Source organism: Pseudopipra pipra, chromosome 14, assembly GCF_036250125.1.
Source record: "Pseudopipra pipra isolate bDixPip1 chromosome 14, bDixPip1.hap1, whole genome shotgun sequence".
NCBI classification, from domain to species: domain Eukaryota; kingdom Metazoa; phylum Chordata; class Aves; order Passeriformes; family Pipridae; genus Pseudopipra; species Pseudopipra pipra.
Window position 1 is genome coordinate 7,254,909 of NC_087562.1, and position 20,546 is coordinate 7,275,454.

The 20,546-nt window shown below is 54.2% G+C and overlaps 1 protein-coding gene and 1 long non-coding RNA gene across 3 annotated transcripts; one reads left to right on the plus strand and one right to left on the minus strand.

Annotated features, from left to right (window-relative positions):
* Positions 1-472: 472 nt before the first annotated feature.
* Positions 473-19,127, plus strand: LOC135422048 (uncharacterized). The gene is made up of 3 exons (XR_010434305.1): positions 473-641; positions 8,161-8,295; positions 18,545-19,127. It is a non-coding gene; the product is annotated as an uncharacterized LOC135422048 (long non-coding RNA).
* On the minus strand, positions 8,283-19,458 carry KIAA0513 (KIAA0513 ortholog). 2 transcript variants are annotated; one of them, XM_064670999.1, is made up of 12 exons: positions 19,121-19,458; positions 18,233-18,332; positions 17,630-17,703; positions 17,438-17,508; positions 16,683-16,890; positions 16,259-16,299; positions 15,736-15,817; positions 15,081-15,158; positions 13,441-13,470; positions 10,959-11,039; positions 10,564-10,658; positions 8,283-10,453 (listed from the first exon to the last, which is right to left on the minus strand). In XM_064670999.1, the coding sequence occupies exons 1-12, from the start codon at positions 19,456-19,458 to the stop codon at positions 10,404-10,406; spliced, it is 1,248 nt and encodes a 415-aa protein (XP_064527069.1). In that variant the 3' UTR covers positions 8,283-10,403. The 2 variants fall into 2 exon arrangements, with proteins under 2 accessions (XP_064527069.1, XP_064527070.1); XM_064671000.1 differs by lacking the exon at positions 13,441-13,470.
* Between the last annotated feature and the right edge of the window lie 1,088 nt (positions 19,459-20,546).

Below are 20,546 nucleotides of genomic sequence, written 5' to 3' on the forward strand. Positions count from 1 at the left end.
CAAACTGTTGGAAAAGGGGCGAACCACATGGCTGTGTCCCCTCCCAACACCCAGCTCCTCAAAGGGGATCAACCCCTACTTCCCAAGGGAACTTCCCAGGAGTAGAACCTGCCCTTCCTCCTCTTTTTGCATCTTAGGGCTGAGCATCAGCATCTCTCCAAGGCATCCTGCATCCAATGGCCGACCCCTTGCCGGTGGGGGGGACTACCGGCAGCCCCCCCGGCAGGACCAGCTGCACCGCACACCGAAGGGCCGCCGCCGGCCCGGCAGCAGCTGCCTTGGCCCGGGTTCAAGCACAGCGCTGCTCGAGAGCAGCTTGTTATTTTGGTCCTGCAACGGGGTTATTTTTAGAAAGCGCTGAACACCCCTTCTCCAAAACCGCTCCTCGAGAGATGACCTTGCGGAGCTGCGGCCGCTCGGCTCCCTGTCCAACCACCCGTCTCCTTGGGGACACAAGTGTCACCCACCCACCCCTGTGCAAAGCCCCCGTGCCAGCAACACCGTTCCGCCGTGGCAGGAGGGAGAGGAGGGAGGGGGATGAAGGCTGAACTACATCTCAACCCCTGACGCCATCCAGGTTCGTTCCCGGTTTCAATTATCACCTGCTGGAGCAGCAGCTGCCGAGTGCCGGGAACTCAAAGGCAAGTCAACAAGGTCTTGTTGTTTCAGCTGCTCGGGGGCACGGAGCTCCATGTGCCTCCCCCCACCGGCTCCACGGGGATGCTGCGGCCCCCCGCTTGCCCCTGTGCGTGCAGGGCTGCAGTGCTTCCATAATTCCCCCATCCCGCTCTCCCAGGCAGGTAAACGCTGCTGGAGATGCCGAGGGGGGAGCAGAGAGGAACCTCAATAACAACAAGGGGGAAAAAAAAGAGAAAGAAAGAAAGAAAAAAAAAAAAAGCCCCTGCACAGAGGTTATCCGGGGGACAGAGCAAATAATTGGCGAGGCGAACAATGCATTTTAATTAAACCTCTGCAGGAAACGAGGGGAGGGAATCAAGTTAATTGCACGGAGCGGGAGCAGGAGATTAAAAATGCTCTTTGCTCAGAAGATGGTGGCTCCCATCCGCCTTTGCCGAGGAAAACAAGGCCACCTGGGGTGGCAGTGCTGGCGTGGGGACACGCAGCTCGCCGGCTCTGCTGGGGCTCCCACTCCCAGCGGGTTCTGGGTGGAATTGTGCTGCTCCCCTGTGCTAAGGGGCTGGGGGTGCCTGGTCTGCAGGGATGGGGCTGCCACGGAGGGTGCAGGATGAGCCTGGCTGTGGGAGCAGCTCCTGGGAAGTCCCACAGGGATGGGGGCTTTGCTTGTGTCTGCAGTGAAAGGACCAGGGGATGCATCCCATGACACGTGTCCCCTTCCCCTGCTCCATGCTGCTCAGAGCCCCCTGCTCAGCCCAGGCTGTGCCTGGTGCTCTCTCAGTGCAAAACCATCAGCCTTTACCTTTCCCTGCCCCTGATACTTTCAAATTTCACCTCTCTTTGATTGAAAGACACTGTTTTTCTTAACCATTCTCTTTCCTGATTTTTCAAACCTTGTCTTCACCCCACCCTGGACACATTGCAAATGTAGAGGCACCAACTTGCTGCCAGTGAGCCCTGTAACAGCAGCACATCCAGGCTCTCTTCCTTTCCAAGAGAGGAAAACGGATTACAAACTCCAGGATGATGGAAAACAGGGGCAGAACCGAGCATCCCACTCCTGACACCAGCACAGGGAAGCACTGCCAGCCCAACCCCACCCCCCTGGGCACTCATCACCACGGCATCCAGGGCAGGAGGCACCAACCTCTGCTCTGAGGCAATTTGTGAGCTCTCGAACCCTGCCCTCCATCCCATTGCCTGCTAATGAGCACCAGCCCCGTCCGCCTGCCATGAGAACAGCAATCAGCCCCACCACTCGCCTGCTAGGAACAATCTCCCTCCTTCCCTCCTCTGCATAAATTTCCCAGGCTGTGGTTTTCAGACGCTGATCCCACATAGCTTTATTCACAAGAGGAGTCCCACTGGGGGCAAGGAAATTACTCCAGCGAGGAAAATTACCCTCGCTCGGGATGCACACACAGGGCACAGCGCAAGGGGCTGGGGTGGTTTGTTTCTTGAACAGCATCGAAACCAAAATAAATCCACGGAGGGAACTCAAAGCCACGAGTAAGACCTGACCCTGGGTAAGAGCTAGACGAATTACAGCAATTAAAAAGAAGAAAGAGACATGTGGACTTTCATATCCACAAACCTCAGGACGCAGTGGGCGGGGGAGAACGTTTCCCAGTCACACACAGACACGCAGCAAAGCCAACGCACATCACAAAATGCTCCGTGTCCTCAGCGGCACAGACTGTCCCTCCAGGCTGCAGTGCCACCAGCGTGAGCAGGAGGCTGGGACAGGCTGTCCCTGCACGGCCGGCCGCGATGGCAGCAGGACACAGGCTGTATTGTACCCTGAGCCGGAGACTGAATTGCAGGTTATCCCTCCCCCGCCGCGCACAAGCGCTGCCCTGATGGGAAATGAGAGTTCAGCCGAGATCTTCCGCCTTTCCCCTGCAGCTGCAATCGGACAGGCAGGAAAACCACAGAGCTCTGCTCAAACGCTCGCACCGACCAGCTTTCCAGACAAGCAAACGGCCAGAAAAAAAACGTTGCTGCTTTACCACACGTTTAAAATGCAGGTTGGGAGGCAGGAAATTGCCCGGTATTTTCACCCAAAACCCGTGTCAGATCCAGGAGGTGAAGCCCATCATGTTGACAGTGAGATGGCTGCAGCATCTCCGGGCTGTTTGTTCAATAGGAGCATTCTAAGTGGGAATAAGGCTGGGAGATAACTGGATTGCACTCGGCACCCCCAAAAATTGGAGGGGAGGAAGGGGCCAAACTAGCATGTACAACCCAGGACCCTCTTCCCAGACACACCCCTCCCTCCCCCCTTGCTGCTGTTTCTCCATTGCTCCCGGGACTGTCCCAGCCCACCCAGGGGCAACCATTGCACCCCTGGAGTGCTGCAAGGATTGCCAGCTGCAAGCAGAGGTGTGGGCTTGCTTGCCTCTGTGTGTCACACTCCAGGGACAGGGACATTTGGCAGCTGCCTGCAGGGAAGGTGTCTGGAGCACTGCTGGCTGTGGGAACATGAGTCAGAGCTCCCCGGTCTCCCTGACGTCTTCCTCCTGCTCATTTATTCAGCACATCAAATATTTGCCCTGTGCAGTTGCACCAGACACACGTTATTCAGGAGGGTTTTTTTCCCCATTATGCTGACAGTGACAGCTTCTAAAAAGCCACCACAGTGCCATCTTGGGAAACTTGACCTCCCAGCTAAGCATGTTCCAGCATCCTTTTCCTCGCCTGCTCCAGGGTCTGACTCCTCTTCAAGCATCCATCCCCTCCACAGGGGCCAGGAGGGGCTGGATGCCAAAACCCACAGGCAAAAGCCACAGGGTTGCAATGAGGAAGGGTCATTTCAGACCCATTTCCAGCACTGCCTGAGTGACAGCAAAGCTGAGAGCCTGTGGAAAGCAAGCAGTGGCCCTGCCTGTCCCTCCTGCCCCCAAGCATCCTGCCTGGAAGCGGCACACACAGTGGCAGGAGAGGCCAGCCAAGGAAAACTGCTCAATTTTGCCTCCCTTCGGCAAGGAAGCAGCTTTGCTGGCTGCCAGCCCCACAGTAATCCCCTGGGGACCTCAATCTTCTTTTTTGTGCCACATCCCTGGATTTCTTATTTATAGGGCTGCTCACACCCTGAATGCCCAGTCCCCAGGGAGAAGGAAAGGTGTTTTTCTCTGATTAATAGCTAAAGGCTGGAGAAGGTGACCTTGGGCAGAGGCTGCACAAGAGGCCCCGCATCCCACCTGGCCCCACAGGATTTCTCTCTCATGGTTGCAGCCAAAAATGTCCTGTTCTGTGGAGAAACTGCAGAAATGGCTCATAAAACACAAGCTTGGAGATGCAGCTGAGCACATTGACTGCCGGATACAGACAGTGTGCTGCAGGGAGAACACACCTGCCTCCATCCTAGCTGTAAAAGGAAAATCACCCTTCAGTCTCCACTTGCATTCCCAGCTAGGACACACACAAGGCTTTCACCTTGTGCAAAAGCTTCCTAGGATCAGGACTGGGATTTTTGCTGATGGGAGCTCCAGAGCCTTCTCCCCGCTAAACCAGCCGGCTCAGCCAGGCTGTGCATTCATCCTCCTTGGGGCTTGTGGGAAGACACAACACATGGGAAAGCCCCAGGGCTGGAATAAACCTGCAAACAACTTCTGTAGCACTGTCAGAAACAGCACCAGGAGAGAAGGGAACTGCCTTGTAGGTTCGGCTCTGTCAGTCCTGCATCCTCACCACCAGGAGCTTCATACTCAGCCAGCTCCAGAGGGATCTGTTAGGAGAGAAAGCATGCTGATTTTCTGGAATTTTCCAGCTTGTCCAGCTTTTATGGGGCTGCACATCCCACTTTGCTTGCAGACGGGCAAATTTGGCTGAGCCCATGGCAAGGCCTGCTCACAGCTGAGCTCAAAGTCCTTGGGGAAACCAGCAGGGAAAAAAACAACTCAGGCAAGACACCACCATGTGCCTCCCGGCTGGACAAGGAGCTGCAGTGACCTTGTCCAAACACGGCCTGGAGTTGGAAGTGCAGAGGGAGGGGATGTGACTCACATCTGGGATGTGGCCACAGAGGACAGATGTGTTTTATTACTGTCCAGGCCCTCTCTGCAGCTCTGTCTCAGTGACTCAGCCTTGCCTTCAGGCTCTTCCGAAAGGAGCCACGGCACATCTCTTCCCAGCAGTGTCCTTCTGCTGCCATAAAACACATTTGGGAAGTTCAGGCTCCTGCAAGGGGAAAAAAAATAAATTAAAACAAATCAAAGTTACATTTCTCCATGGGAATCTTCCAATTTCGATTTTAATTTATTCAGAGAAGGATAAAATCTAATGCTTTAGTGGTGGGGCCCATCTCTCTACATTTAGAGACTTAAAACCTAAACATCCCAACCCCGGTGGAAGGACAGTAATGAGTCCCCTGGGTTTTCTTGGACATTTACCACAGGGTAAGAAGAAACATCTCCTGGAGATGTTCCATGTCTGGAGGGAGAATAAGGGTATTTCAACAGATTTCCTTCCCACAATTGGTGGGAAATTCAGCTTTTGGTGGAGAGAGCCCCAAAGCACCAAGGCAAGGCTGAGCCACCATATATTAGACATCTGAAAATCTAAAGAGGGGACTGAGCACAGTGCATAGGTTCTGGGGGTCTCCTGTGGAACCCAGACACAGCCCCCAGCTCCCCCACTTTGGGAAGGGGTTCTCTTCCCATATCACCCCCACCCAAACAGCCTTTTCCACACTCACCTTCACTGTTTCTCCACTGCTGTTACACACCCTGTGTGCCACCAGGTACCCAGTGACACCACGGGGCGATGGTACTGCCCAGGACCCCCCCCTTCCCACCTGTGGTTTTTCCAACGGGAGAGCAGATGGGGCCACATCTGCCGGGAGGTTTTTCCAGGCAGCAAGAGCCAAACATCCATGAGCGATCCTGGGCCAAGTGGTGCCGGACCCGAGAGCCAGCGGTGCAGTTCGCTTGGCAGACACTTGATGGGGCTACGAAACCAGATACCGGCACATCTGGAAAAACGGGGGGCAAAACAGCCTCTGCCAGATGTTTTGGGGTCCTGCTTTGTGGGTACCAGGCTGGCAGTGCGACAGCTGACAGCACCCACATGGGATGCTGGTCCCGGTGCCATCCCAGTGCTTCACTTGCATCCTGAATACTCCAGCTGAAGGAGGGTTGTCAGCACCTGGACTAAGCTGGAGGCTTCACCTCCAAAAGGTTTTCCATGTTCTGAGCGTGGTGAGGGGAAGGGAGGGTGGGAGTTGCTGCTGGAATCCCCAGCAGCGCTGCCTTGCAAAATGCTGATTAAGTTTTATGCTGCAATTGCAAGACGAGGTGACCTTCCTACCTCCCACCTGCCTAAAATCACAACTCTTTGAGGGACTTTGGACAACAGCCTGGAGTGACAGGACAAGAGGGAATGCCTTCACACTGACAAAGTGTAGGATTAGATTGGATATTAGAGAGAAATTCTTCACTGTGAGGGTGCTGAGGCACTGGCCTCAGAGAAGTTGTAGCTGTCTCATCCCTGGAAGTGTTCAAGGCCAGGTTGGATGGGGCTTGGAGCAATCTGGTCTAGTGGAAGGTGTCCCTGCCCATGGCAGGGGGGTGTAACAAGAGGATCTTTAAGGTCCTTCCAACTCAAACCATTCTAGGATTCTTTGCCAGCTGCATTGGTGCGATTTTCCCATGTTTCACCCCAGAGCCAGGAGAGGATGAGGAGATCCGGCCCCAAAGCAGAGCTTGAGCACAGCAAGAGGCACAGCTCTACACTGCAGATCCCACTGCAGACAAGGGCCAGCCCCAAATTCCCTGAACACTGCTGTCAAACCTTCCGGCACAGCCCTAAATCCGCCAGGACTTACCTGGCTCCAGCTGGCTGAGCAAGCTGAAGCAGAGAAAGTGAGTCAAAGCCTCTCCTACTTGGGAAAAAAAAAAAAGAATAAGAGAAGTCTCCATAAATCTTGAGCTACTTACTGATGGAGAGGACTCCCCTCCTCCTGCTCCACACACTGTGGCACAAATTATGGCCCAACTTCACTGTTGTTCAGTGATGAACATCTGAAAAGGCTGTGACAGATGAGAGAAGGGATGATTTAACAGCCATAAATCCAGCCAGCTTAGAGGTGTTTTTACAACCAAACCCATCTTGAATCCCCTCTGTTATGAATACTTATCACTCCCAGACACTACTACAATGGAAAGATTTTTAACAGCTTTAATAGAGACGCAATAAAACCCCCAGAGCCCGGCAAGCAGACGGCCTTTGATCCCTCCCAAGGGAGGGAGAGGGGTGAGAGCTGCTCACTGTGCTCAGGCTTGAAGGACCAGAGCTGGAGCAGCCACAGGGCCACTGCTGATCCTGGGTTTAACGGATGGGTGGCATCATCCCAGAGCTGGATCAGTTTTCCTAAAGCTGCTGCACGGTGTAGCTAATACCCCACAGGGAAGAATGGGGAGATGGGCTGTGGCTGTAATGCCCAGCACCTTCCTGCTCTTACCTTTCCCAGGGTCTCCTCCTGCAGTTCCCCACATCACACCTGGTCTAACCCACCCTCAGGGATTTTAGAATGAGGATCATTTCAGCTCAACCAACGACCCTCCTGGGTGGGCTGACACCCCTCAGCTGCCTCTCACTGCTTTTAATGCAGCGCTTTTTAATTCATTAATGATTAAATGGGCTTAATGACCACCACACAATGAGCAAGACAGGGACACCTCTCCCAGGAGACCCCCCACCTCCAGGTTAACTCACCATGGATCTCACTCCCTCACAGTTTGGGATTAAGTGGCCAGAGATCTCCTTCCCTCTTGCTATGCCTGCTGCCCCTATAACCTCCCAAGCACCCAGCCTGCAAAACCAGGAACAGGGAGGTGCTGGGGTGCAGCCACTGCAAAGGGCACCTGGAGCTGAGCAAATACTTCAGGAATAAGCCCCTCCTTTCTTATACACACAAACTTATCAGGCACAGCAAGGTGATAAGGAATTCAGCAGACGGAAGGAACAAAAGTGATCCCAGGGCATGTGGATGGCTCCTGGTTTTCCATAGCCGGGCAGTCTACATCCAGGTAAAACACCAGGTAAAACCTCTGAGCATGAGCTTTGGGGAGGGTGGTTTCTGTGGAGGGTAATTAAAATAAAAAGGAGTGGGGCAAGTTCCTTCCTAAGAGAAACTTGGCCACAAAACCCTCCCCTTGGGCTACCAAGAGAGAAACCAGCCCTGCAGGGCAAGGAACAGGCTCAGCTTGGCCATATGGAGACCCAAGGGGACGTGGACTCCGAAGCCTGGGTGGAGGATGACACTCCCAGCCTGTTATCCTAAGGGAACATCTTTTTTTAATAGGATAATAGTGAGTAATTGATTTTTAAATACACTGAAATCAAATGTCCCGAGGCCAGAGCAGGATCTCAGCTCTGCCATCAACTCAGTGGTGACTGGCAGAGATTGAGAGCACAGGGGAAAAGAAAATAAAAATTAAATCTCCTTCATGTGCCTCTCTGGCTCCGGGGCAAATGCTAAAGTCTCTGTAAAAGGTGCAGCAATTTTTCTCTATTAAAAAATAGGTCAGCAAAAGACAGATGATGATGAGGGCAGAACTGGGAAGGCACCAGGGACATCGAGGCCAAGCAGGAAGCATGGAGAAGATCCATTGGTTAAAACACACGACAACAGTGGAGCAAAAAAATTTAATATTTAAGGTAATTTATTCCAATCTCTCTCTCTCTCTCTCACCCCATCCTTTACACAGTCCCGGCCAAGAAGGGTTTATGGATATTTTTTATTTGATTTTAATTATTTTTAATAGAAAAATACACATGCAAATAATATACACTTCAGCGCTGAACTTCTTTTTTCATGTTGGGAAAAAAAAATAATAAAGAAATAAAGGAGGATTTGGGGAAGACCTGAGTGGAGACAGATACAGGGATGTCATGGGGATAGGATGCTCCAGGATGCTGAGCTGCCTGTGGTCCAGCACATCCTGCCCATCAGGAAGGTGTTCATGGAGCTGAGGGGCTGCTGGAGGGACCAATGTCTGCCCCTCACCCCGGCAAAAACCCTTCTCCAGTAACTCTATCCAGGTTTGGGAATGGCCAAGGGAAAATTTGTGCTGGATCCATCCTTCCTACAAGACCCAACGTGGAGCCAAGTCCCATCCCTGGCAGCAAGGGAAGCCCAGCTTAGCTAAAAGCATCACTTTGATGCTCAGAAATAATACCAGAAACTAAGAGCTACATGGAAAAAATACCATTTTATGCTATTTATCCTACAGGATACAGCTGGCAGCATGGGGAAAAATGGACTGACTGTCTCTTGAAACCTAGACTTGTGTTTCAAGATGATGTTTTTGGGGTGAGACTGAGTGTTGGACCTTTGGCTGAGCAGGGCTGGGGGTTTCTGACCCTATGGGATGCTCCTTGCAGAGGGGAGCAGTGATGTCCCCGTGTCCCCAGCGATGTCCTCATGTCCCCAGCCTCTCTGCAATCACCATGCCAAGATCCATGGGGAAAAATCAGATATGCTGCACAGTGGGAGCTGCCATCCCTTGAGCAGAATGGGAGATGTCCTTAAGACAGGGCTATTTCAGGTTTGATGGATGATCAGCTGGAGCAAAGGGGCTGGGGAAGGAGGGGACAGCGAGGAGCAGCCCGGGGAAGGAGAGCGATTAATCTGCTACCACGGTCGCTGTGGGAAACCAGGAGGCTTTGGGAAATGTCACAATCCAGCAACATCCCAACACTGACAGGGCAGCAGGGAGCAGGATGATGTGCTTTCCTGCCTCCTCCCAAGCCACGAGGTTCTCCTCTGCCTCCTCTTCCCACAATCCTGCCCAAGGCCATGGCTTTTTTCCTACTGATCCAGGCTAATGATATGAAGCAAACTGTGTTTCCTCTTTGCCCAGAGGTACAAAACCACACAGGCAGTGCAGAGAAGGTTTCCCAAGGGAAGGATTTCCTTCCAGCTCCCAAGGAGCTGTATCCTGAGCACAGTAGCAGCACTTTGCCAGCCCCATCTCTGCTCCCACCAATCCCTCGCACTGCCCGTGTCCCCAGCCAGTGGTGACATCCCTGGATACACAACACAACCCGAGTGACCCAGAGCCTCCTGTTGGCTGCTGCATCCCATCATCCTCCTCAGCAGCCGGGACAAACCCACGTGTTCCCAGCACCCGGTGCCTCACTACGGACATATGGAGATGGATCAAACTGGGGGCAGAGCCGGCTGCTCCCCCTGGCACTGGCTTCCTCGGTGGCTGAATGCAGCCCCAGCGCCTGGATGTGATCCCTGCCCTCTCCTCCTGCATCCCTAGTACAGTTCCAGCATCTGCTGCGCTCATCAAGGGGATGGCAGCAGGGAAAAGCAGCCTTGGATACCTCTGGATTTACCACCATCCACGGCAGCCTTGGAAAAGCACCGAGCTGCAAACACTGGAGACCACAGCAGCCTTTCGTGGGGGCTGAAGACTGAGCACCTGGGGGCTGCACAGTCGCTCTCTTTCTGCTTTTGTCTTGTGATTTGTTTTGCTTTTTAACTGACAAAGTTCACTTTTGGGACTGTCTACTCTGAAAATAGAGGCAGGAGGGTCTGGCGAGGGCAGGGGGCTCTTCAGCTCCTATGTCTACAGGCTGCCCTGGTGCAGCTCTAAAGTTTGGTGGATGATCATGCAGGTTTTATTGCAGCTTGTGTGTGTGATTTTTGTTGTAAGTATCCCAGCTTCAGCCTCAGGTAGCCCCGGAGGTGGGTTTCTCTCCCCTCCCCACCTGTCCGGCTGCCGTCTCTCCATCACCACGTGCCAGCCAGGAGGCTACTCGGTGGCCATCTGCTCGATGTGGTCACTGAGCAGCTTGTATTGCTCTGCAGAGGAGAAAGAAAAGAGCTCTGGGAGGGTGCTGAACCACCCCATCTATGCTTCATCCCTCCAGGACCCCATGATGGGGGTGCACATCCCTTGGGATCTCCCCTACCTTCATCCAAATTGCCGATTGTTGCCTGCTTCTTCAGGAAGTCGCTGCAGAGCTTCTTGTTGAGGCCGAACGCCAGCATGTTGTGAATGAAGGTGCTGAGGGAGGACAGAGATGCTCTTGGTGAGGGAAGGGCCAAGTTGGTCTTTCTTCCCCCCACATTCCTCTCCCTCTCCACAGCCCCTTGTGCCGGGCACTGGGATGGTGCTCAGCTGTGGTAGAGCTCTCCCCCGCCCTTTGGCACCTGGATATTCAATATACGGGGCAGGAGCAGCTCCCAGGGGGAAGCTTCAAGCACCCTCCACACCATAAGGGATGTCCCCAGTGGGGGAACATCTGTCAGGTGTCCCCCCTCCACAGCTGGTCCCCAGGAGGGCCAGTCCCCATGCCCTGCTCACCCCAGCTGCCCAAAGGTGATGTTCTCGTTGAAGCGCAGGCTGTCGTCACGCTCCTCCTGTGTCATGTGGCACCATTTCTCTCTGAAAGGCACAAGTCCATCTGGCACCACCGTCACCCCAGGACCCCCTGCCTGCCTTCTCCCACCCTGGGCCATGTTGCTGGAGGACAGGAGGGCATCCAGGGTTTCTCTTGTGCTGGATGAGCTCGCAGGCTGCATCCATGCGCAGATCTCCTGCCCTGAGGCAAAGCAAGAGATGCCCCAGGAAAAGGTCTTATTCAGCCTTGGCTTTGCCCTGAAAGGCCTTGATTAAGAGCTAAAACTAGCACTGACTGCTCCAGCACAGAGCTCACCTTCAGTGCCATTGCTTCAGCGAGGGGGATGAGGAGGAAGCAGGGGGATGGCCATCCCAGCAGGGCTCTGCTGAAGCCCCCCAAACTGGAAGGGGTGCCAGAGGGGGTACCAGGCACCTCTTCCCCCATCTGCAGCAGGGCTCCAACTCCCTGAACCCCAAGCAAGCTGCTCCCCAAACATACCTCCCCCTCTGACAGCGCAGGGGGTTCCCATACCCCTCCCCACGGCCCCTCTCCAGGGCTGATGTGCCAAAATCCCAGTGGTGCCCTGAGGATGCCCCGGCTCCACTCCAGCTCCCTGCAACTGCAGCATTGCCTTAAAGGATGGAGGGTTTTAAGCTCTAGATGTTTGCAACCAGCTCTAGGCAGTGGCAGGAGTCCCCATCCCAGGAATAAAGCCTGTGCCTCAGGGATGTCCCTGGGGTGGTGGCAGGGGGCTCAGTGCATGCATGCCAGGGAAACTACAGCCCCACAGTGAAGCCAGGCCCTTCCCAAGAAGTCAGGTGAGGTTACAGCCAAGGATGAGACAAGGAAAAGCAAGGAAAAACAGGGATAGGAAGAAGAAACATAGCTCTATGGAGGAGAAGGAAGAGGAGAACACCAGGAGCAGAACACACATTTGTAGCTTGCGGGAACACCAAGCAGGAGGGAGGGTCTGTGTTGGGTGGAAAGTACAGCTGGGACAAGGGGGTCTCACCCTAAATTCACTGAGGTTGGCTCAGCCCAGTGCACATTTGCGTGGCTGAAACTGGAAGAGGATGAGTGTTCAGCCAGGCTGACCTCATGAAGGGAGCCCGTCCTTGTTAACCAAGCCCAGCCTGGGTGTGCGAAGCTTTTAAGCTGAGCCTTCATTTACCAGCTCATATTTATAGGGCTCTGGAAACACATACAATATGTTTAAAAGGATTTAAAAAAAAAAAAAAGGTGTAATTTCTCCCAGATAAAGCTTACGATAACAAATAAAACCCACAGCCAAATGTGGAGGCTGAAAAGAGAGGAGAAAAATTAAGGGGCTTTGAAATCTGGAAGCAAAACTTCACAGAACCCACTGGCTCGTTTACAGAAGAAGCATGTTTGTAACATTTTTTTTTCCTGCCTTTTTATGTTTTTGAGGGAGGAAGGAGGGAGAAAAAACATTATCAAAGTGGCCCCCTCAAAAAAACTGGCTGTGTTTCTGGCTTATTACTCGGGGAGTAACATGCCTGGGAAGGGGGAAAACCCACATGTGGCTCCACTCAAAGCCTTTGATCTTCATACTGGCCCAGCAGGGCAGGCTCAGGGGTGAGCAACCCCATGGGCTGTGGAGTTGTATTTTGGGGTATCCAGGAAAGCTTTGCAGTGACTGGAACTGGTGAGAACTGTTCATCAACTGCTCAGCACCACCCCTCTTCCAGCAGCAGCATTCCCCCCTCACAGCAAACCTGAGCAGTGCTCGCTCCAAGCAATATTTAGGTTATCCATTTGCCAATACATTCCTCAGCCACATGGAAGATTTACTGCCAGACTTCAAAAAACCCTTATCTTCTTGCTAATGCCACCACTTGGAGTGATTTGCTTCAAGATCCCATGCTCCAGCAAGGAGCAATGACTGTCCTCTGCACTGATGCCAGTTCGAGGCACGGATGGATGTGGCTCCAAGGACATGATCCCAGTTGTGACATGCAGCCCCCATTTGCATTTTTAATTTTACAAAGGGATGGCAGCAAAAAAGTGCATTAAAAAAACCAAAAAGGACCAGCTTTTCCAGCTGGCAAAGGATCCTCAGCACCTCTATGTGGCAGCAGAAGCCAGGAGCAAGCGGGAAGGACAGGAGAGGGGGATGCTTTCTCCACAAACAGACTCAGTTCATGTCCAAAACCTGCCCAGAGGGATGTTCCCAGCAAAATCTCACAGCTTAAAACTATTCATGTTCCTTTTCAAAAACCATATTAAAGAGGAACCACTTTAAACTTCTCTGGCCCTTTGGTGAGGGTGATGCTCACAGTCAAACCTTTGGCAGCCATTCCTCCCCTGTGGAGAAAGGACCTTCCAGAGCCCCCCAAAACACTTTACTCCCCTCCCCAGGGCAGGATTTGGACCTGAAGTGAGCATCAACCTCTGGACACTAATGAAGTACAGGGACAGACACACCTCTTCTCCTCTTCCTCCCCAGTGTTCCCTCTGGAGCGGCAGCAGAAACGGGGCCGACAAAAGTGGTGCGTGAAAAGATCATGCAAGACAGAGGGATGGAGGGGAACGGAGAGAAGAAGAGATGGAAGAAGGTTGTTAGAAGGCAGAGAGAAAGGAAAGAGAGAGAAAAAGAGGAGTTTAGTTCTGATTTTCTTTCCCCCCTCCCCACCCTCCCCACACAGAGGAGAAAAATCCTCCCCAGGTCTCGCTGCAGCCCCAGGAGGACACGACCCAGCCACCCCAGAGATGCCCTGGGCACCCCACAGAGATGGGGTACCCCATCCCCAGGGACCCTCTGGACACCTGCCATGGCCAAGCATCAACCTGGAATTTCAAACCCAGCCCTCACCAACCACCTTCTCCTGCCAGGGATTTCAATCCTCAGTCCATCAAGCAGCACCCCGGTTCACCCAGTGGCTCCTGTTATCCTCTGCAGAGGACTACGGGGGGGTCACCACCACCTTCCAACCCCCTCTGAGATACTCAGGGTACTCCAAGCTGCAGCTCCCAAAGCTCATTTGTTAGTCAGGCTTGTTTCTGCAGCAGAGGCAGACTCAGCCATCAGATTAATTGGGAAAGGCACCCGGAGCAGAGAGCAGCTGCCGGTGGCGTATGTCCTTGTGAGACATTTGCTGCTGCTAATTTGGGGCTTAATCAAAGCAAATGCAGTTATGGTTCCATTACTGTTCAATAGCCTCTTTCAGTGCTTGCTAGGGAAAAAAAGGAAGAGCATTAAAGAGGAAAAAAGGGATTGATCGGTGCGCTGAGCCTGGCAGAGCATCCCAGGGTGAGAGCCAGAGCTGCTATGGCTTAGCTCAGGATTTGGGGAGGACACAGGCAGACTGGCTGCTTCAAGAGGTGCTGTCAGTGCTCAGAAAAGGGGCCGCTCGAATGCTCTGAGCTCGAGGACTCTCACCCCAGAGCTCAAAGCCTCAAGGCACTCACAGACAGCGGGAGGGTCTGGCTTCGGAGCAGGGAAACTACAGTCGAGAGGAGGGAATTGTTTGAGCCCTCACAGCAGCCCCGTGGGGGAGCAAGAGATGGGCATGAGCCTGGAGAGTGTCTCACCCACCCCTGCACCCCGAGGGGGCCCCATGCCCAGCCACAGCCACCCTGTGACAAGAGCAGCCCCTTCCCCTTGCAGGGTTTGTCCCGATCCTCCCAGCTCTCAGGGCTGGCCCTGCTGCCATCCCCAGCTCTCGTCCTTGTGGGTTACCCAGGGTTGGTCACCACAGCCCTCCTGGGGACAGCAGGGACACAGGACATCCCCTCCCATCCACTGCACCTCCCTGAGGGCTGCACCAAGCATCTCCCAGATCTGCTGGCAAACAGCACCAACAGCCCGAAACCTGGCTGGGATTTCTGGGCACACCTCTAGGGCTGTGTTCTTCCAAAACCAATGCAAAACGAGCAAGAAAACCTTCAAATCCCTACGAGGATGCAGATCTCACCTGCCCACCCCACCACCCAGTGGTCCCAGCAGCTTTGCAATCCAGGGTGGAAAGCAGAGCGTTTCCACATGGTTGTTCATGCTTAGGCCTTAGACCCTGGGGGACCTGGAGGGGACACAGAGTCTCCTTTTCCCACCAGGAATGCCCTACCTGGTGGTGGGGGATCGCTTCCTGCGCTCGCAGTGCACGGCATCAAAGAAGGCGGCGTTCCAAAACCGCAGGTTGTGCCTGCAGGAGGGAGGGAGATGTTGGGGAAGGTCCCTGATATCTGATTTAGATTAGATAAAAGGAAGGTTTTTTTACAGTTAGGGTGGTGAGGCACTGGCATAGGTTGCTCAGAGAAGCTGTGGCTGCCCCATCCCTGGAAGTGCCCAAAGCCAGGTTGGATGGGGCTTGGAGCAAACTGGTCTAGTGGAAGGCGTCCCTGTCCATGGCAGGGGGGTGGAATGAGATAAGCTTTGAGGTTCCTTCCAAGCCAAACCAGTCTATGATTCTATAATCTCCCCAAGCCTGTCCCCAAATCCCTTCAGAGCCAAGCTCACCCACTTCCCAGGGGTCAGGAGGTGACTCGAGGATGGCCCAAACAAGTCTGGCAGATTTGATCCATTTTTGGACCAGCTCTTTTGTGGCTGCAAACATGCTCTCATTAGCACAAGGGATGTGCCAAAGCCCAAGGTCACCTCTGTTAGAGGCAGCAGCTTAAAGGCACTCATGAACATCTGGAGAACATGTGGGACAAGAGGACAAACCCCCTCCCCATGGAGGCCAATGCCAGGCAGGAACCAGCTCGCCCCGGGGGCTTTACCAGATTGGCTGCTGCTTGAGGTGCATGTACAGGTAGATCTTCTCTCCTTTCTTCTCCTCCTCCTCTGGGCTCTGCACAGAAACTGGGGGGGGACACAGTCACATGCCAAGGTCTGGACGACTCCCAGCTTCCCACCCAAGCAAAGATTTTATGCCCCCCCTTCCCAGCTTGGCATCCGAGAAGCGGTGATGGTTTGCAAACCAAACACTCATCTTCAATACATCCACAGCAACATGAAGAGGAGCTTTGGCTGCTTTTTGTGGGGAGGTATTAGCCCACTAATACTCAAGGGACTGGACCACTGGTTTGGCAGCACACACAGCGACTGGGGGAGACTGATGCACCACAAAAGTGCAGGGCAGTGGATGCCCAAATCTCTGCAGCCTGTGACACTGAGGACAAACTCCTTGAAGGACAAGAGTTGTGATTGTTCTAAAACAAGGAACTCCAGCATTTCCAGCCCTCTCTCCTTCCCCCAGGATGCCTTGACCATGCCCACTGCAGCAATCCTGACTCCACTCACCTGTCTTCTTCAGCTTCTCCTTCGGTTTGTCCTCACCTTCGCTGTGGCACAGAAAACAGTGTCAGCTCCCAAAAGTCCTGTCCCCCCTGACAGCCCATGATGCCCCTGGTGAAGGAAGCACCATCATTTGAAAGACCCCCTACTCCCGTGCCATTTTCCCTGGGGCCAAAAAGGTGACTAGGAGATGGTGGTGTCCATCCCAGTCAGACCCAGCACAGAGATGACACAGAAGACCACGATCCTGGAACCACATAACTCCACACCCAAGGGACACAGGACTCCCAGACCATGAGGTGACAATGACTAGTGCACAAAGCATGGGACCAGGCTAGAGACCACCTTCCCACGGCCATGGTAACCCAGGAGGTTTCTGTCTCAGTCACAGCCCCAGCCCACCCTGCCCACCCAATGGAGTGGTACCCACTCGCTCTTTTTGGTGGCAGGACCCTTCAGTTTGGTCTCCAGGCCCCCAAAGAAGCCCTTGACGTTCTCTGTCTTGGCTGATGTGTTTTTCAGCAGCCGCTCTGCGATGTCCTTCTTCTCCGCCAGCCACGTGTTCGCCGACTTCAGGTACGAGTCGATGCTGCCCGTGGGCTTCTCCTTGGCCTCTAGGGGCAGAGCATGGGGCTTGCCTGGGGGAAACACATCAGGAGCTCAGTGAATTCCATGGTCCTGAGTGCTGACAGCTCCTGGGGGACTTGCTCCATCTACAAGATGCACCAGGAAGACCAGGAGCCAGATGGAAACACCCAAGATCCTATCCCACCCCAATTCCTGTAGGTCTTTATCTTCATCCACATTTTCGGTAGAAAATCCAGCCCCCCTGTGGAGGAGTGGCCACCACACACCACGTAACAAGCCAGGGTGCTTCTGGGCTGGGGTGTTCACATCCTACACCCAGGGTCGGGGAACATCTGGGGGTTGTCACATGCAAACATCCCTGGCTAGAATGCCAATGCCAATGCCAAACCAGCATCCCCATGAGCTACTACCCCAGCAAGGGGCTCTGCCAGTATCCATAGATTCTCAGACATGGAGGCTCTTTTCCACTCGGTATCAGTGTCACCCAGAACAAGGTGAGCTGGGGTGCCCCTCCACCACGCTTCCCATGCACAGGGCTCACATCACACAGGTCCCCAGCACCAGCAAAGCCTGCACAAGGGTGCAGATGCCTCTTACCTATGTAGTAGTATGTGAAACACATGGTCATGAGGTTCTTGGCGGGGCTGAAATCATCCATCTGGTGACACCTGACATGGAGGGAGGATTCAGTGAAGACACCCAGTGATGGAAACTCAAACAGCCTCATGGCTCTGATTTCAGGGGCTTTTGGTGGTTGCAACGAAGCCCCAGACTCCCCCCAGGACTTACTCAAACAGCACGAGGGCGAATGACTGCATCAGGCGGTAGAAGGTCTGCTCTGAGACACACTTGGAGTTGCAGCGCTGCAGAGACAGAGCCCAGAGTTCAGCACAGCAGCAAGAACAGCCTCAGCCCACCCTGGGACCTCCACCATGGGACATGGGCAAAGAGTACACACAGCTTGGCTCCCCCTCAGAAACAGCGTTTTGCCTCTCTGGATGGTTCTTTTAGGGAATAGGTCATTTCCAGGTGCTGGTGGGATTTAATTTTAAATAAAACAAATGAGTGCTTTCCCACATTGCACTAATTATGTATTCAACTGCCTTGAGATGCATTTATTCACTTCTGTACTCCCTGTACTGAGGTTCCTCCCTTTCCTCAAGTTTCTGCCCTCCAAAAATACTGATTTGGGGTACAGTTAAATTCCCCTGGCCTGGTTTGATCTCTGTATGGGCCATTCACTTAAGAGTTGGACTCGATGATCCTTGTGGGTCCCTTCCAACTCAGAATATTCTGTGATTCTGTGTGTGATTCTGTGACTCTGACCCTCCTGCCCAGGCTGTTCAAAAGTCTAGTGAAGGATCTCTGCTCCCTCCCCATCACTCCCCTTACCTGGGCGCTCACATATCTCGCGAACCACTCCCTGCCCTTCCCATTCTCGCTGCTGCAGAGCTCACCAAACCTGGCCTTCTCCTCTTGGTCCAAATCCTCTCTGAAATGAGGAAAAATTTTAAAAACACCATTAAAGCTGAGGATGTGACTGGCGTCCCCCATCCAGCCAGCACAGCTGCACTCCCCCACATGATCCCTCAGCAGCAACAACCCAGCGCTGTGGTGCCAGGAGGAAGGCAGAGGAAGAGGGGAATGGAAGCATCCATTTTGTCATCCCTCGGCTTACGCTGCTCTTTTATTCCTCCCTGGCAGGGGGGAAACCAAAGGCAGAGGGAGAAGGGAAGAGCCAAGGACGGCGCGAGCAGAAACTGAGCTCCAGAGACAGGCGCGGTGCCCCAGAGCGAAAACAAGCCCTGTTGCTGCTCATCACGCTCCGTCTGCTCGATCCTGCTTGACGCGCTGAGACACCGCGAAACAGAGACCACAGGGATGGGGACAGAGCCCAGGGCTGCCTGGGGGTCCCGGGGCACGTGTGAGCCACCGGCATTTGCACGGGCATCAGCAGAGATGCACAGTGGGGAGAGGAGATGGAGACCCCTGGCACAGTGAGCCCCCTGGCACAGCGAGCCCCTGGCAGGGGAAAGGGGACAAAGAAGAGGGGAGGGAAGATGGGGGTGGAAGATGAGCTGGGATGTGCTCAGGAGAGGGGTGCAAGCCAAAGCCTGCATGCCCTCTTAGCTCCGACGCTGTGGAGCAACAAGCTGCATTAGCCAAGCCCAGGGAAGGACACAAACCGATGCTCTCGGAGTGGAAAAGCAGCCAGATCTCATCCCATGGGATGTTCCCTGGCAGCAGGCTCAGCAGCACTCGCTGGCCCTGCTTGCTTACCCCCCAGTGAAGATCTTCTCCACGTAGTGCCGCATGAACTCCCGGCGCTCGGCCATCGCCTCATCCCGCGCCGACTCCGTGCTCTGGCTGGAGGAGAAGGACTCGTTGGAGGAGGAGCGGTGGTAGCCACTCCAGTGCCGGGGAGAGTCACCCATGTCATTCTCGCTGTCCGCCGACTCGGTGGCATCGCTCTCCTCCCCGGCCACGTCCCCTGTGTCCCCCAGGTGCCCGTTGTCACTGGGGGCAGTGGGAGGAGCGGGCTCTGAGGGGTCGCAGGTGGGTGTTTCGGCATCAAAGTCAATGAGGTTCCCCACGGGCACGTCCACAGGGGCCTCCATGGCTCTCCTGGGGGATGTGGTGGTGTTGGAGGGACTTGCTCCTTGTCCTTCTGCCCCTCACTGAGGTGTGGAGGCCATCGCAGGCAGGATGCTGGCTAAGGCAGGCAGGACCTTCTGAGGGGGGACAGGTTAGCACAGGACATCTGAAAGACAGAGGGAGGATGAGAGTGAGGACAGGTCCCCAGAGAACCACCACCATGGACCTTGGGCAAGGCCACCACCTATGATGTCCCCAGGATGTCCAGCAGCAGCGGAGGGACAGGACAGGGACACACCAGGCAGACAGGGCTGGCTGCTCTCCATCAGCCACGTGAATCAGCAAACCCATGCAGTGCTCATGTGCTTTCAGCACAGTTCAAGAGGGTTTTCCATCCTTTAGCCCAGAAAAGAGACAGTTTGAGTCCGAGCTCCATATGTCATATTTGGGATGTGACATCTCGCGGCCTGACGGGCAAAACTGGGCTGGCGTGAGCCAGCAGCTGGCAACACACTGGGGATTCTCCAGGGCAGCCCTGGAGAAACACCCTCCTCTCTCCTGCCCTCCTCTCTGCTCGTGGGTCTGTCTGACCCATTTGGAAATGGGATCATCTCCGAGGTGGAGCATCTCAGCGCTAAACACACATTGACTTAAATGGGGAATGGAAAGGGGATGCTGGACACAACAGAAACTGTAATGGGATGAGGACAAGGGTTCTGAACTGCAAATAATTACTTTTGGCATCCAACCCAGATTGCAAAGGTCCTACAGAGGAGGTACAGAGGCCACAGGCAGCTCTGCTCCAGGAGCACCTGCTGGCAATGGACCACGATGCTCCAGCACATGCCCATCCCAGACAGCACCTCAGCAGCTGCTGTGCAGCAAAAAGGGCAAAGAAAGGGCTGCCCTGAAACTGCTTCTTCATCACAGAGTCACTCATGTCCTCTGTGAGAACGTTTCTGCCCCAGGGAGTGGCAAATGATGACGTCTGAGAGGGGACCCTTGTACAAGCAGCCCCACTGCAGCATCCGGGCACGGGGCCAGCACAAGGTGGCACAGGAGCAGAGACAGCAGCACAGGTGACAGGTAACAGTGACAAACCCAGCACGAC